Raw genomic sequence first — 16,586 nt, 5'->3', positions numbered from 1 at the left:
CTAGCCTTAAAATACTTAGGTCAGATTTTGTGGTCATCTATTAAAGAGGATCTGATGGATACTATTTCTCAGAACAAAGTCATAGACTGCACAAATGTTAATCCATACATTTTTGTTGAATTATTTTTTTCCCCCACTTAGGGGTGCTTCACACACAGCGAGATCGCTACTGAGATCGCTGCTGAGTCACGTTTTTTGTGACCTCATTAGCGATCTCGCTGTGTGTGACACTGAGCAGCGATCTGGCCCCTGCTGTGAGATCGCTGCTCGTTACACACAGCCATGGTTCGTTTTTTTATTGTTGCTCTCCCGCTGATAAGCACACATCGCTGTGTGTGACAGCGAGAGAGCAACAATCCTGAATGTGCAGGGAGCAGGAGCCAGCGTATGACAGCCTGCGGTAAGCTGTAACTAAGGTAAACATCGGGTAACCAAGGTAGTTACCCGATATTTACCTTCGTTACCAGCCTCTGCAGCTCTCACGCTGCCAGTGCCGGCTCCTGCTCCCTGCACACGCTAAGTTAAGCGGTGTGCGCTGGTAACTAATGTAAACATCGGGTAACCATACCCGATGTTTACCTAAGTTACCAGTGTCCGCAGCTTCCAGACACCGGCTCCGTGCATCGCTGCACGTCGCTGCTGGCTGGGGGCTGGTCACTGGTGAGATCTGCCTGTTTGACAGCTCACCAGCGACCATGTAGCGATGCAGCAGCGATCCTGACCAGGCCAGATCGCTGGTCGGATCGCTGCTGCATCGCTAAAGTGTGAAGGTACCCTTACTGCATGGTGTATTGTATATTTACAATTTATAAAAGTTTGTGTTCTATAGTTGTATTACAATAAATATATTTTATGCTCTATCTAAATAGCTTGATTACTGTATCATAATGATGATTAAAAGTCTGATGTTACCATTTTACCACAGTAAATGTATCACAAACATGAGTCATGTATGAGGGAGTCCGAGTCCAAATCAGGAAAATTGAGGATTCAGAGTCGGAGGTTTTCGCTAGCCATGTTAGCAAATACCTCCTGTTAAAAATGTAAAAATATAAAAATATAGTTCTCCTGATTGGCCATGACACTTATCTCATGTGCAGGACAATACAGCTTAGGCTGCTTTCATACATCCGGTTTTTGCTGTGCGGCAAAATCCGGCTCTTTGCATAAAAAACACAACAGTTTTTTTTTGCCGTCGGTTGAGTTTTTTCCGCATAGACTTTCATTAGTGCCGGATTGTGCCGCATGGCCTTGCGTTCGGTCCGGTTTTTGCCGGATGTGGCATATTCAGCCCATGCGGCGGCCGGATGGAACGTTGCCTGGCACGTTTTTTTGTCCGGCGAAAAAAAAAAAAAGGCCGATGCGGCGCTTTTTCCATTGCATGCCTATGGACGCCGGATACGGCAAAAAACGCATCCGGCCGCCGCATGCGGTTTTTTGCACTGCGCATGCTCAGTAGCGTGCCACAACCGGCAAAACCCGGACGGGCCGCAAGTAAAAACTTATGCAAAGGATGCGTTTTTTTCGCCGCATCTGTTGCATAGGTTTTAGAGCCGGATTTAGCCGCACTGCTAAAACCGGATGTGTGAAAGCAGCCTTAGGTATCCATGGCTACATCCACTCATAGTGACAGTTTAGTTAGTTGCTCGTGGACATACAATGGATACTTTAGATACTGCAATGTCCTGCATGAGGCAAGTGATATATAGTGAGTCAGGAGATCTATACTACATGTCTAATTGGAGGTATTTGCTAATATTATTATTATTATTACACCTACTACATATTGAGATAGGATCTTGGAGATGGGAATAACCATTTAATGCCCAAATTGTATATGAATGATAGAAGTTGTGAAGGTATCGGTGAATATATACATTTCAAACACCTGCATTCCCCTATAGGTGATTTAGGGGTGGGGTTGATCATATTGATAAGATTCCCTTTAAAGGTCTTTTAAAATGAGTGACAACATTTTGCCACAGACTAGGTGTTAATGTATGATCCCTGGGATTCCCCTCTGATCATTGAGTCCCTGTTCCTTTTAGCTACAGTCCAGATTGAATGGAGCAGCATGGTTGTGCATGTACCATGCCAAGTCTAGCCATGGTCTATGGGACTTGGGCGATATTCACACACTCAGGATTTGTAGTGTGAATTTTTGCACCATGAATCTGCAGTAATTTGCAGTATAAGTAAATAGAGTTATTAAAACTCCAATCCACATGTAGCAGAAGAAAATCAGAGCATGTTGCTGATTGTAAAACCAGCCATGTCAGATAGTCCCATAAATAATGAACTGCATGCATCATCATTCTAAAGGCATTTGGATAGAATAGAGGCTTGAAAGTCAATTTCATAGGGGGTCCCACTGGACCCAAAGAAATCAGACATTAATCATCTATTGTGAATATGGGAAAAATCGGCACACAACTTCTTTCACATTGGGACATGTGTGCACTGTACCTATAACAACAAGGTTGAGCAGCTGTTTCCCTCCTTGTCTTTTCTCTAACTCCTCTTTAATATTTATCTTTTGCTTGGATTTGCCGGCGCTCTTCCCTTGGGATGGGGTAGAAGTCAGGTCTTCTAAGTTCGGAGAGGTGTTCGATGCACTGGGGGATGCCACACTGTTGTCAGCTTCATCCATGGTGTCGTCCATAGCCTGGCTCCTCGTACAAACAGTAACACCCTGTCCGTTCAGTTCAGATGCACTGTTACAAGTCAACAACAGAAAGAGAATTGATATATTAGGCAACATTTACATTAGTGCCACCTGAACAGAAGTTATAGATATAAGAATCCAAGTAGTATGAAGACTGGTGGTAATAGAGCTAGAGCCATTACTCAGTCTTATTTTAATTGCAAATTACTGTCACATCTCTTTTATTCTTGCTTATCTTAAGATCTCTGCTTGCGGTCAAAGAGAACCTTTATTATTACTTTTAGTGACTAAAAATCTTTCTAGTAAAGTGACAGATACACAGATGCAAAGTAATAATAACTGTACTGTAATTAATGAGCATGACATGCCAAAAGGGGACGTCAATCACTGAAGGTGATCGATTGCGATCTATCGGTAGTCTAATGAGTATGCCTGGTGGTCTCGTGACTCTTCCCAACAGATGTCAGGGAAGAGCATGTTGGAATTATTCCTAATGTTATCCAGAAAAAAAGCCGCTGCCAGAAGTCTGGCAGCGAGTCTTTCAGAAAACAAAACGCTCAACTGGGCTGAGCATTCCTGTACATGTGAAAGTCGGGAGAGATTAAAGGGAATCTCTCAGGTCATTTTGTAGTACAATACTAATGTTATCCATAAATAGGGCTTAGGGAGACCTTTCAGGATCAGTAACTTTTATTGCTTTCCCTCTTACTGTTATCTTGTTGTAAGCTCCATCGAATTCAGTGTGACCCAGTAACTAGTCAAGCATATGTAATTTACACAACTGCATATTCACTGCTTCTCCCTCCCACCTATCAGTGCTGGCATCAGTGATAGTAAATCTTAACTGAATTTGCATTGCACTTTTATTTACATACACATGACTAACATGCATGAGACACTGAACTCTATGGCGCCTACAGCAGGATAACAAGATAAGGTAGAGCTATAAAACTTACTGATCCTGAAAGGTCTCCTTAAGCCCTATTTGAAGAGAACATTAGTATTGCACTACAAAATCACCTGACAGATTCCCTTTAAAAGGAAAAAGGATCCCAATTGCTCTAAAACATCACACCAAGTAGGTACTCGCCCCCTCGCTTGGTCCAATGCAGGCTCTGGGCCTCTGCTCAGTGTTTTGGCTGCAGAGGCGATATCATGTCACCTGAATGCAACACCGCTATAGCCTATCACTGAGCTCAGCGACTTGACCTAAGTACGAGGCACTAGAAGCGGAGTTCAATGATTGTCTGCAGCAGCGATACGTGCTGTCAATGTGAAGTCACCACTAAAATCCAAGCAGTGGTAGGAATAGTCAGGGAGTGCTAGTACATATATATATATATATATATATATATATATATATACATATATATACATATATATATATATTATATATATATATATATATATAGTGTATACTTTGCAGCTATCATGCTCTTTCTATGTATGGGGAGCTTAATGGACATAATGTGTATTTCAGTGCATGTATGGTCTTACTAGCAGCACTGCTTTATGGTATTCTGCCACATATATGGAAGTTTCTGTCATTTTAGCATATAGCCTCACTTGTGTCTGGATGCAACAAATGTTTTCTGGGAATTAATAGTGTCCCTACAGGATATTTCTGTTTTTTTAAAATGTGTGTTATTTAATTTATGTAATAAAAATCATTGTTTTAACCATGAACCACTGATTTGTTTCCTGACTGGGGACAATTGCTTGTGTTGGTCAAGTACATACTCTGCCTGGGTTTTTAGAGTGTTTCCAGAATTTGGAAAACCCTTTGAACACCATAGGAAAGCAGCACCACCACCAAAGATGACTACTGAGAAAAGCAGAGTGGTGTTATTACGTCATTTTTTTTTTCTCCATTTTTGGGTCATGCATGGTTTAGTATAAATTATTTCAATATGTCAAATTATGTGTCAGCTTTTCGGATCTGTTCTACTCATATAAAAACAAACAAAACTTGAAGGAGCTGAGTTTAAGATGCAGATCAAAAAAATAAAATAAATCTGCAAACGGCTAAAAATGCAACCTAGCTGGGACTTTATAACGGCCATTCACATATAGAAAGATGCAAAACCCCGAATGATTTAAGTAACGGACACAGATATTAGTCATCTTTGCACTTGTTACCTACAGAATCTTCCTGCTGTAACTTATACCTTCTTCTCTATCTATTTGCTTCTCTCAAGTCTGACTCAATCTACCCCACCTGTCCAATTGCAATACTTGTCTATCCTTCCTCAGCAGTTAGTCTCATATCCTGTTCCAGATGACAAGTTAACTATGCTACGTAGTGAGCAGAACATGAGCATGTCAGAAACTGTACAGACCATCATACTGATGTGTATCTGAGATTAACAGTTTCATGCTCTTCATACTAGTAAATGTACAGCTAAACTTTCATGTTCACAAAAAGCATGTGTATGAAATATATACAGTGCTCAGCATAAATTACACCTCCTTCTCAAAAGATTTTAATCAATATCTCACTGAATGCAAGAACAATTTCCAAAATTTTGTTAAGATTCATTAAACATTTTTTTAACTCATAACATCCGAGCATCAACTTATAAGTCTCGAACACTCGAGTAAAGTAGTGCTCGCTCATCACGCTTTTTTCGCCATTGCATTACACCTGAAATTTTTATTGTTTTTAAGCAGATACTATAGTAAAATAAATGTTGTCATGCAAAACTATAACTCGTCCCATGAACAAATAAGCCATCATGTAGCCATATTAACTGAAAAATAAAATAAGTTATAGCTTGTGGAAGAAGGGGAGGATTAAACAAACTTTATGGGAACACTTCGGGCACGGCCTTTTCTGTTCCCAGTGCACACAGCAAGGTACATGAAGGCTTGGTTGATCGAGTGGCTGCAGAAAGCCATGACCTCCACCCCATCAAACATCTTTGAAAGGAGATTGTGAGCAAGGCCCTCTCTTACTAGCTGCAGCATGTGCGGATCTTACATATACAACTCCGCGACTCCGAGCGTCCTCCGGCTGTGCCTCCTGTCTTCAGTACCCTATGATCTTTGCTCCCGTATGGATTATGATCAGTCATGCTGTTAGGTCTAGTTATTTCCTCATCTTGCCATTCTTACTTTCTTGTAGTTTTATGTCGCTATTACACATTCCATCGGGTGGTTTCCACACATCTATATGCATTATATACACACACCTTGGAACAGCAAATCCCATTGTCTGCTTATTTCCAGAGACTGTCAACTTTGCAATTTTAGGAACAATCTGGATATCTGGAGAAGGCATTTCCCTGGACTTGCCTAAAATGAAGAAGAAAATGAAGGAAAGGTTAATTGTCCAAAATAAAGCTCTGTTTAAGCCTCAAAAGTTCAGAATACACAAAGTACTGGGATCAGAGAGGAAAAATGAGACGTGATATACACAGCTTGTATTCGTACCCCAATAGGATCCTGCGTATAACTGAACAGTGTATAATGACTAGGCAGCCACTGGTTTAAGATACAGGTATAAGAAAAGAACATGAAACTGTTCTAACACCCTAAGCCTTGGATCAATACCATTGTGCTTAAAATACCACTCCAACTAAATGTAAAAATTTGGTTTTAGGCAAACATTAAAGAAGACCTGTCACCATATCTCATGGATAGGTCCTCTTTGACAAGCAATAGATAACCTGCACATGGAACTTACCTGTATTCTTAACATAATCTAACAGGCTCAGCCATCTATTGTCACTCTGCAAAGTTAGGGCTCATGCGCACGTTGCGTACTGACATGCATTTACGCTGCGTATTACACTGCAGCGTAAATGCATGCGTCCCCTGCACAATCTATGTAGATTGTGCATAATTAGTGCGCACAATGCTTTTTTTGAACGCAGCGATTTGGGTGCTAAATTTTCAACCCAAATCCATGCGTTCATAACAGCAGCATGTCAATTATTCCGTGCGCTATAGATGCAGCTCCCACTCTGTCTATGGTGGGGGCAGCATCCCGAGCGCATGAAATCAGCTTTCTTTCTACAGAAAAACTGCATCCATTATGCAGTGTTTCTGCAACGATTTGAAGCGCACATGTGCTGTCAAATCGCTGCAGAAATTTCAGCATTTACGTGCGAACAAGACCCTAGGCAGCGGTAGGGAAACTGGTAACTCTGCAACAATCATAGCACAAACTGGTCTTCCTTAGCCTTTTACAGTATTTCTTAATGAACAGCACTATAAAACCTCTTTATGACTATGGAATTAAGTCACTGTATGGGAACTTCACAGGAAAGACTGGCATGAGTCCTCATCTCATCTGAAAGTGATTGTAAATAAAGACCCTCTATCCGAGATCAGTAACCCTATGGCACGAAAATCTTCAGTAACATCACCCCCCCAAACATTTTACATGGGCAGCAGTGCTTTCAAAAATATACCCATCAAAATCTTTAGAACTTTTGCTGTATTCCCAATACATCAACATTATACTTGATATACAAGTGAAGCTTTAAGTGGCAGACCACTTCACAAACTTCCAATTCCTTTGCCTTCACACAATTTTAATTTAATCCATTGTACTGCAGACGTTATAGTGTGATAGTAGAGGCCTAGCATTTGAGTACTGTAAATAAATAAAAAATAGGCATTAATAATGGGGTGGGAGGGGGGGACCTGTGGCCCCCGGGCACATTCCCGGGGACCGCAGTGCTCGGGCAGCAGCCGTGGTCTTGCCAACTGCCGGTAAATTAAATCCCAAGTGTGATGTGAGTACATGCATGATAACATTAGGTCTTCACACTAGCCCTAGCCAGTGGGATGAGGATGTACTTTGTGGGTGGGGTAAGTGAGAGATGTGCTCCCGTCCCACATAAAAGGAGCAGCAGGTTTACCGGCCTCCCTGCTGTACATGCCACCCGTTGCTGTGCGACTCCTCTCTCTCCATTGCTGTGAGCCCTCCAACAAGTGCTCTCCCCCCAGCCCCTCCAGTGCCGTGTACCCTCCTAGTACTGTGTACACCCACCAGTACTGTGTACCATGTCCCCCAATGCTGTATGTGGCCCCTTGGTGAAGTCTGTGCTTCCCCAGTCCTGTCCGTGCTGCCGCCAGTGCTGTCCGCGCCGAGCAGTACTGTCTGTGCCCCCGCCCCTCCTGTGATATATATGCCAGCAGTGTTCCTTGTGATATGTATGCCCCCAGCCTCTCCAGTAATGTATAGATACGCCAGCCCCTTCTGTGATGTATATGCCCTCGGCCCCTCCTGTGATGCATATGCCCCAAGCGTCTCCTATGTGATGTAGATTATTTACCAATCTGTTTACTGTGCTCCAGACCAAGACAAACCTGGAAAAGCAGTTGTGAGAAGCAACATGATCAATATCACTGAACATCACAGCAGCACCAAAAATAAGCATCTCCAGCCACCATAGTAGGAATCTAGGGGTGAGTTGTTTGACCAAATATATTAGGGTAATTTTCAAGCTGATAATTTTTTGTAACCCCCAAAGGTTGGTAGAAATTTCCAAGTGGCCCCTAGCAGAAAAAAAAGGTTCCCCACCCCTGCACTAAAAGATATGACATTGATTTGTTTGCAATTGAGTATACAACATTTCAACCATTGACTTTGACCTTCATTAGGTACTAAGATAGTTTTTGCAGATGGGCATGGTTAAAAATTGTGATAAAGTGCAATTGTAGAAACAATGGATGCATGCAGTGGCAAGCACATTTTTCTCTTATAGCACTTTATCACAATGTGATCCATGTCCATATGCAAAAACCATCTTAATACCCGAAGTCTGTGATCAAAATGGGGAAACAAGCTTGTGGTGGAAAGGCTGGGAAGTGCACTGTCACACCCATTGCACTTAAAGCCTCATATGCTTAGGAGTTAAAGGTGTCGATAGATTTAGCTTTCAAACACCTGCATGTGCATGTTTAAACGGATTGATTTCAATGACATACTATCCCTGTTACAAAAAGTATATTGTAAATTTATGAGAAAAACGCTGTCTTTTCCAGTGGGTGACATTTCCTATAACATTTCCGCTTTCATAAATTGCTCTACTACATATGTTATATATAAGGCCTCCTGTACCATATGCTCAAAGGATTACATAGGCTGCACTTCAAGGCCTCTCAGAAAAAGGATATCCGAGCATACCCATATCCCACTTCCAACTCTTTCTTCGAATCCGCCGAAATATAAAAGATCTATTTCAGGTCTCACCAGACATTTTCTTGACCTTCATAACGGTGATTTTTCCACTATGAACATTGTAGGTATCGAGCAAGTCAAAAAACCTCTAAGAGGAGGCGATTGGTTTCGTGAACTTCTTTACACCGAAGCCAAATGGATATTACGGCTCGATACCCGGCATCCAAAAAGACTCAATTATCGTTCCGATCTACGCTATGTTATATGATTATTATATATATATATAAAACATTTTTATTTTATTTTTTTTTTTTTCTCTATTCTACCTCACTTCCAATAGTAATGGCCATATGAACACTGTGTGACAGGTATATATTGAGGAAACAATTAGAAGATATAAATATTTAAAATATTTGCCATAAAATTTAATATGAATAAACGTATATATAGAAAAGCATAAAAATAAAAATATATATGTAAATAAATATAAAAAAAATAAAATAAGATTAACATATACTCAAACCAATGGTCATACATATAACAACACAAAAAGATAATATGAATTTATTGGAGAATTACTTATATCTCAGAGTAGGATATAAATCTCATTAATAATTCTCATAACTGAATTCCTGGATATTTTATGTTTTATATGTTTCTTCCATTGTACACATTGCACACATGTGTACATAGAGCTCATATAGCTACACATACAAAATATAAAAATAAAAATAAATTTTTTTTTTTCTTTCCATATGTCCATAATATATAAAATCCTATACTGGAAACGATATAATATCTAGTCCACATACATGTATTTCTATTTTTTTTATTTTTTTCTTTGCCCTGCACCCACAGAGCACATGCATTTACATGCAAGTGTATGTGTGCACATACCACCTATATAAGACATATCCACTTATTATAATATCTGTATGAACATCTTTTCACAGACCAATGAAATAATCTTGTTTCCTTGGTAAAATAATTGCTATACGAAACATATGGGTGGGTGGAATGGCGCACACATACACATGTATGTTTGCATTGACCTTATTTTGAGGTCTTTTTGTAACCTATGAATTGTTTTTCATTGAATTTCCCAATAGATATACATACGCATATGGGGTTAAAAGAATCCAATGATATACAAACCCTCTTACTAATTTGCATGTTTTCGGGTGGACTCCCTTCCTGTTTTCCATCTTTCTCTTGTATTTCATTGCTTCTTAAGGTGCTATATATATTTCTTGCCTCCCATCCTACATGGCTTATGATTAAGGACTGTTTTTAAATTCCCCCTTTTGTGTCCGAAACGCGTTAAGCTGCACGGCAAGTCGCATGGCGATTTTGGATGATTTGTGACCCTTCCTTTATTTTTAAACTTCTCAAATAAAGCTTGAAGATTTTTATTCATCTATATTGGTGCTGAGTCCCACTCATTTTCTATTACCGTTTACTCTGAAGCCGGACCTGCCTGTCCGCAGGACTACGTGCATCAACTGCAGACTGGAGGACCTTATATGGGTGAGCTGAATACCTTTTTTTCTCTACCTTTTTTTTTCTCTACAAAAAGTATAAGCAGGTCAGATGCCCAAACACCGCACCATTCATTCTCTGGAGATGCAGGAGAAATTTCAGGGTAACGCTAGGAAGCACCAAAGGGAGTGAATGGAGGGCAAATTAAGCATGTCCATTGCCGCTACATTATATCAGAGATAAGGTTCTCCATTTTTCCAATAGGTCGAGGACCGACGGCTAGGAACCGCACCGATCAACAAGTTATCACCTATCCAATGGCTATGTGATCATTTATTTTCCCCAGACAACCCCTTTAACATGCAGAACAGGTGTTTCTCTCCTTGAACCCAATCTTAGTCCATAGATGGACACTTGTAAATTTAAATTGAAGGGGTATTTGCATGTTGTCTCTAGGGCAGCTCAAAACTATGCAGTCTTCGGATTGCTTATGAAAGGGAGAGGAGGCAATCCTCATTGAGTGACAGTTCAGGTGAGTGGCTTAGTTCTACTATTACACATTAACGTCAGTGCTTGTTCGGAGTTTACTCTGACATATTTACACAGAGATAACAGGGCATTTGAACAATCACATGGCATAGGAAAGTTAGAGTTGTGATTAGGAGAACTGCTCTGGCATCTGCCAATGCTGGGGAGTAGGAAAATGTGATTCTATAAGACTTATGAGAGTTCTGGAGCTGAGAGGGAGAGAGATGAGCAGCTAATTGCTGCATATAAATCAATGGTCTGGAAAGAGGTGTGTGTTACGTTAGGAGTTAATCCCTCCACTGGAATATAACTTTCACATACTCTTGGCCAGTGTGTCTGGGCAGGCACTAGTGGCAAAGCTCCATGGATACCAGCTGTACACTATGAAAGAAAAACTCAGTTTGTGAGAATGATAGATAAAAAAAAAAAAAAAGTCAATTGCAAGCTAGCATATTGTCATGCTAACAAAGTAAACCAATTTAATAACGAGAATACACATTAAGATTTGATATAGTCCTATGACATTTTCACTGGTCAAGGACGGAGAACTATCAGAAGATAATACCCAAATGAATATTGATGTATTTTTCGTTATGGACATCATTAAGGAAAAAATATTCCTATACCATAACACTCCATGTTGTTACATGCCGAACACAGTTTTAAAATGAACTAATAAAGAACCTATATTACTTGTAAGTCCATTAATTAAGACAAAAATTTGATCTAAGGATATGTACGCACGTTGCGTAATTACATGCAGTTATGCTGCGCTTTGTAGCGCAGCGTAACTGCATGCGTCTATGAAGATTATGCAGGAGCCGAGCGCACGTGGCGTATTAAAGCGCAGCGCTTCGGCTGCTGCCCGAAGCAAGCGTTCTAAGAAGTGACATGTCACTTCTTTTGTGCGTATTGGTTGTAATGTCGGTCTCTGTGTCTCCCTGTCGGTCTGTCTCTGTCTGTCGGTCTATCCCTCTCCCCCCGTCTCTCATACTCACCGATCAGCTGCACGGCTGTCACTGCTCCGGCGGCTTCTCCTGCTTTTGAAAATGCCGGCCGCCCATTATTCAATCTCGTATTCCCTGCTTTCCCCGCCCACCGGCGCCTATGATTGGTTGCAGTCAGACACGCCCCCATGCTGAGTGACAGCTGTCTCTCTGCAACCAATCACAGCCACCGGTGGGCGGGTCTATGTAGTGCAGTAAAATAAATAATTAAAAAAAAACAGCGTGCGGTCCGCCCCCAATTTTGATACCAGCCAGGGTAAAGCCACGAGGCTGAAGGCTGGTATTCTCAGGATGGGGAGCCCCACATTATGGGGAGCCCCCCAGCCTAAAAATATCAGCCAGCAGCCGCCCGGAATTGCCGCATGGATTAGATGCGACAGTCCCGGGACTGTACCCTGCTCATCCAGAACTGCCCTGGTGCGGTGGCAATCTGGGTAATAAGGAGTTAATGGCAGCAGCCCATAGCTGCCACTAAGTCCTAGTTAATCGTTGCAGGCGTCTATGAGACACCCCCAATGATTAACCTGGTGAAAGTAAATAAACACATACACCCGAAAAATCCTTTATTTGAAATAAAAGACAAAAACCACCCTCTTTCACCACTTTATTAAAATCCCCAAATACCCCTCCAGGTCCGGCATAATCCACGAGGTCCCGCGACACATCCAGTTCTGCTACATGAAGCTGACCGGAGCGGCAGTACAACACCGCCGCTCCTGTCCACTCCATGCAGCAACTAAAGGGAGTCGCGCTGGCAGCGGGGACGTCACTGAGGTAATGCCTGTGTGTGTGTGGTGATGATGAGGGCTGTAGTGTCTGGGTGTGTGCGGGGATGTCGGGGTGTGTGCGGGGCTGTAGTGTCGGGGTGTGTGCGGGGATGTCGGGGTGTGTGCGGGGATGTCGGGGTGTGTGCGGGGATGTCGGGGTGTGTGCGGGGATGTCGGGGTGTGTGCGGGGATGTCGGGGTGTGTGCGGGGATGTCAGGGTGTGTGCGGGGATGTCAGGGTGTGTGCGGGGATGTCAGGGTGTGTGCGGGGATGTCAGGGTGTGTGCGGGGATGTCAGGGTGTGTGCGGGGATGTCAGGGTGTGTGCGGGGATGTCAGGGTGTGTGCGGGGATGTCAGGGTGTGTGCGGGGATGTCAGGGTGTGTGCGGGGATGTCAGGGTGTGTGCGGGGATGTCAGGGTGTGTGCGGGGATGTCAGGGTGTGTGCGGGGATGTCAGGGTGTGTGCGGGGATGTCAGGGTGTGTGCGGGGATGTCAGGGTGTGTGCGGGGATGTCAGGGTGTGTGCGGGGATGTCAGGGTGTGTGCGGGGATGTCAGGGTGTGTGCGGGGATGTCAGGGTGTGTGCGGGGATGTCAGGGTGTGTGCGGGGATGTCAGGGTGTGTGCGGGGATGTCAGGGTGTGTGCGGGGATGTCAGGGTGTGTGCGGGGATGTCAGGGTGTGTGCGGGGATGTCAGGGTGTGTGCGGGGATGTCAGGGTGTGTGCGGGGATGTCAGGGTGTGTGCGGGGATGTCAGGGTGTGTGCGGGGATGTCAGGGTGTGTGCGGGGATGTCAGGGTGTGTGCGGGGATGTCAGGGTGTGTGCGGGGATGTCAGGGTGTGTGCGGGGATGTCAGGGTGTGTGCGGGGATGTCAGGGTGTGTGCGGGGATGTCAGGGTGTGTGCGGGGATGTCAGGGTGTGTGCGGGGATGTCAGGGTGTGTGCGGGGATGTCAGGGTGTGTGCGGGGATGTCAGGGTGTGTGCGGGGATGTCAGGGTGTGTGCGGGGATGTCAGGGTGTGTGCGGGGAAGTCAGGATGTGTGCGGGGAAGTCAGGATGTGTGCGGGGATGTCGGATGTAATGTCGGGTTGTGTGCGGGGATGTCAGGATGTGTGCGGGGATGTCGGCGGTAATGTTGGGATGTGTGTGGGGACGTCACTCAGGTTACCCGCGGCCACAGGTCTCGGGTGGAGGACTCGAGCTGGCCGCGGGTAACCTGAGTGATGGCACCGGTGATCGCGTGGCTCACTGCAGTCACTCAGATTTGCGGTTACAGGTGAGTCCTTCACCTGTGACAGCAAATCAAGCCGCGGCACACAGACAGCCGCGCGATCACAATGAAGTTGGGTGAAGTTCATTCTGATCGCGCGGCTGTCTCCCGCAGCCAGCCATGTGCTCTTTTTGACATTCCGGTCCCAGTCGGCTCTGCTGCAAGTCTATGGGGATGCAGCAGAGCCGAGTGGGACCGCACTGTCAGTGCGCTCTGGATGGATTTCCCATGGCAGAGAAAGCATCCAGAACGCATGAATTCTGCAGGAATGTGCGCACGTTGCGTTCTGCCGAATGCGTCTCAGAACGCAGCTTTTCGGCTGCGTTCTGAGACGCACATGCAGTGACTATTTACGCTGCGTAATAGAACGCAACGTGCGCACATAGCCTAAGATGACAACTGTACTTAAGAAATAAGGACACATTCTCCTGAGAAAATTTCAGTTGTGTATTGTAGTTGTGATTGTAACCACAATTGGTTTTAAGGTTAGAAAGACTGCCTAGTTAATAGCTTTTATCTTCTGAACCACAAACGTCTGGGGCTTGGCTCTTGCCACACAAGCGTCACCTTTTTATAAAGTCTGGCCACAATGAAGTTTTACTGTAGCAGCGGTGCATGTAAAGTAAAAGTACATCCTTTGCAAATAATTTAGATGTTATCTAGAAGGATGCTACGTGCACACTTCTATTATACTTAGTAAAAAAAAAAACATGAGCGTTTACATTGAAAAGGTAAATTTCTTTTTCTTTAATTAATATGGAATTACATTTTCTAAATCAAACGCACAAAAGCTGAATCTGCAGAGACTTGTATCCACAATGGAATCGTATTGAAAAAGCAACATTCCGTTTTGTACATTTCACGGCTTTATAGCGTGAGCCCTGTCCAAAAGAGACCAATGTCTTTGAGAAGACTACCATTATCCACACGACGTCCTCAGCCAAAATTTCAGTTCCACCATATATTATGCATACAAGCCATTTTTCTTGACAAGACCACCTACCTAGAAGATCTTTTCATTGCCATTTTGTGTTGTCCATTAATTTAATTGGCTCAAAAAAAAACCAAAATATATATACACATATATACATATACATACAGTTAGGTCCAGAAATATTTGGACAGTGACACAAGTTTTGTCATTTTAGCTGTTTACAAAAACATGTTCAGAAATACAATTATATATATATTATGGGCTGAAAGTGCACACTCCCAGCTGCAATATGAGAGTTTTCACATCCAAATCGGAGAAAGGGTTTAGGAATCATAGCTCTGTAATGCATAGCCTCCTCTTTTTCAAGGGACCAAAAGTAATTGGACAAGGGACTCTAAGGGCTGCAATTAACTCTGAAGGCGTCTCCCTCGTTAACCTGTAATCAATGAAGTAGTTAAAAGGTCTGGGGTTGATTACAGGTGTGTGGTTTTGCATTTGGAAGCTGTTGCTGTGACCAGACAACATGCGGTCTAAGGAACTCTCAATTGAGGTGAAGCAGAACATCCTGAGGCTGAAAAAAAAAAGAAAAAATCCATCAGAGAGATAGCAGACATGCTTGGAGTAGCAAAATCAACAGTCGGGTACATTCTGAGAAAAAAGGAATTGACTGGTGAGCTTGGGAACTCAAAAAGGCCTGGGCGTCCACGGATGACAACAGTGGTGGATGATCGCCGCATACTTTCTTTGGTGAAGAAGAACCCGTTCACAACATCAACTGAAGTCCAGAACACTCTCAGTGAAGTAGGTGTATCTGTCTTTAAGTCAACAGTAAAGAGAAGACTCCATGAAAGTAAATACAAAAAGGGTTCACATCTAGATGCAAACCATTCATCAATTCCAAAAATAGACAGGCCAGAGTTAAATTTGCTGAAAAACACCTCATGAAGCCAGCTCAGTTCTGGAAAAGTATTCTATGGACAGATGAGACAAAGATCAACGTGTACCAGAATGATGGGAAGAAAAAAGTTTGGAGAAGAAAGGGAACAGCACATGATCCAAGGCACACCACATGCTCTGTAAAACATGGTAGAGGCAACGTGATGGCATGGGCATGCATGGCTTTCAATGGCACTGGGTCACTTGTGTTTATTGATGACATAACAGCAGACAAGAGTGGCCGGATGAATTCTGAAGTGCACCGGGATATACTTTCAGCCCAGATTCAGCCAAATGCCGCAAAGTTGATCGGACGGCGCTTCATAGTACAGATGGACAATGACCCCAAGCATACAGCCAAAGCTACCCAGGAGTTCATGAGTGCAAAAAAGTGGAACATTCTGCAATGGCCAAGTCAATCACCAGATCTTAACCCAATTGAGCATGCATTTCACTTGCTCAAATCCAGACTTAAGACGGAAAGACCCACAAACAAGCAAGACCCGAAGGCTGTGGCTGTAAAGGCCTGGCAAATCATTAAGAAGGAGGAAACCCAGCGTTTGGTGATGTCCATGGGTTCCAGACTTAAGGCAGTGATTGCCTCCCAAGGATTCGCAACAAAATATTGAAAATAAAAATATTTTGTTTGGGTTTGGTTTATTTGTCCAATTACTTTTGACCTCCTAAAATGTGGAGTGTTTGTAAAGAAATGTGTACAATTCCTACAATTTCTATCAGATATTTTTGTTCAAACCTTCAAATTAAACGTTACAATCTGCACTTGAATTCTGTTGTAGAGGTTTCATTTCAAATCCAATGTGATGGCCTGCAGAGCCCAACTCGCGAAAATTGTGTCACTGTCCAA

At 43.2% G+C, this 16,586-nt stretch overlaps 1 protein-coding gene across 1 annotated transcript in view; it reads right to left on the bottom strand.

The window, feature by feature from the left end:
* Positions 1 to 16,586, bottom strand: part of HBS1L (HBS1 like translational GTPase) — a 188,769-nt gene that overhangs the window by 60,540 nt on the left and 111,643 nt on the right. The window contains exons 5-6 of the mRNA XM_075339858.1: positions 5,857 to 5,959; positions 2,467 to 2,714 (exon numbers count right to left, since the gene is read on the bottom strand). Coding sequence (XP_075195973.1) covers positions 2,467 to 2,714; positions 5,857 to 5,959 — 351 coding nt within the window. The remainder of the gene's footprint in view (positions 1 to 2,466; positions 2,715 to 5,856; positions 5,960 to 16,586) is intronic.

Source organism: Anomaloglossus baeobatrachus, chromosome 3 (assembly GCF_048569485.1).
Source record: "Anomaloglossus baeobatrachus isolate aAnoBae1 chromosome 3, aAnoBae1.hap1, whole genome shotgun sequence".
In the NCBI taxonomy this organism is placed as follows: Eukaryota; Metazoa; Chordata; class Amphibia; order Anura; family Aromobatidae; genus Anomaloglossus; species Anomaloglossus baeobatrachus.
The sequence above is the reverse complement of the archived record's forward strand: the minus strand, read 5'-3'. Positions and strand labels throughout refer to the sequence as shown.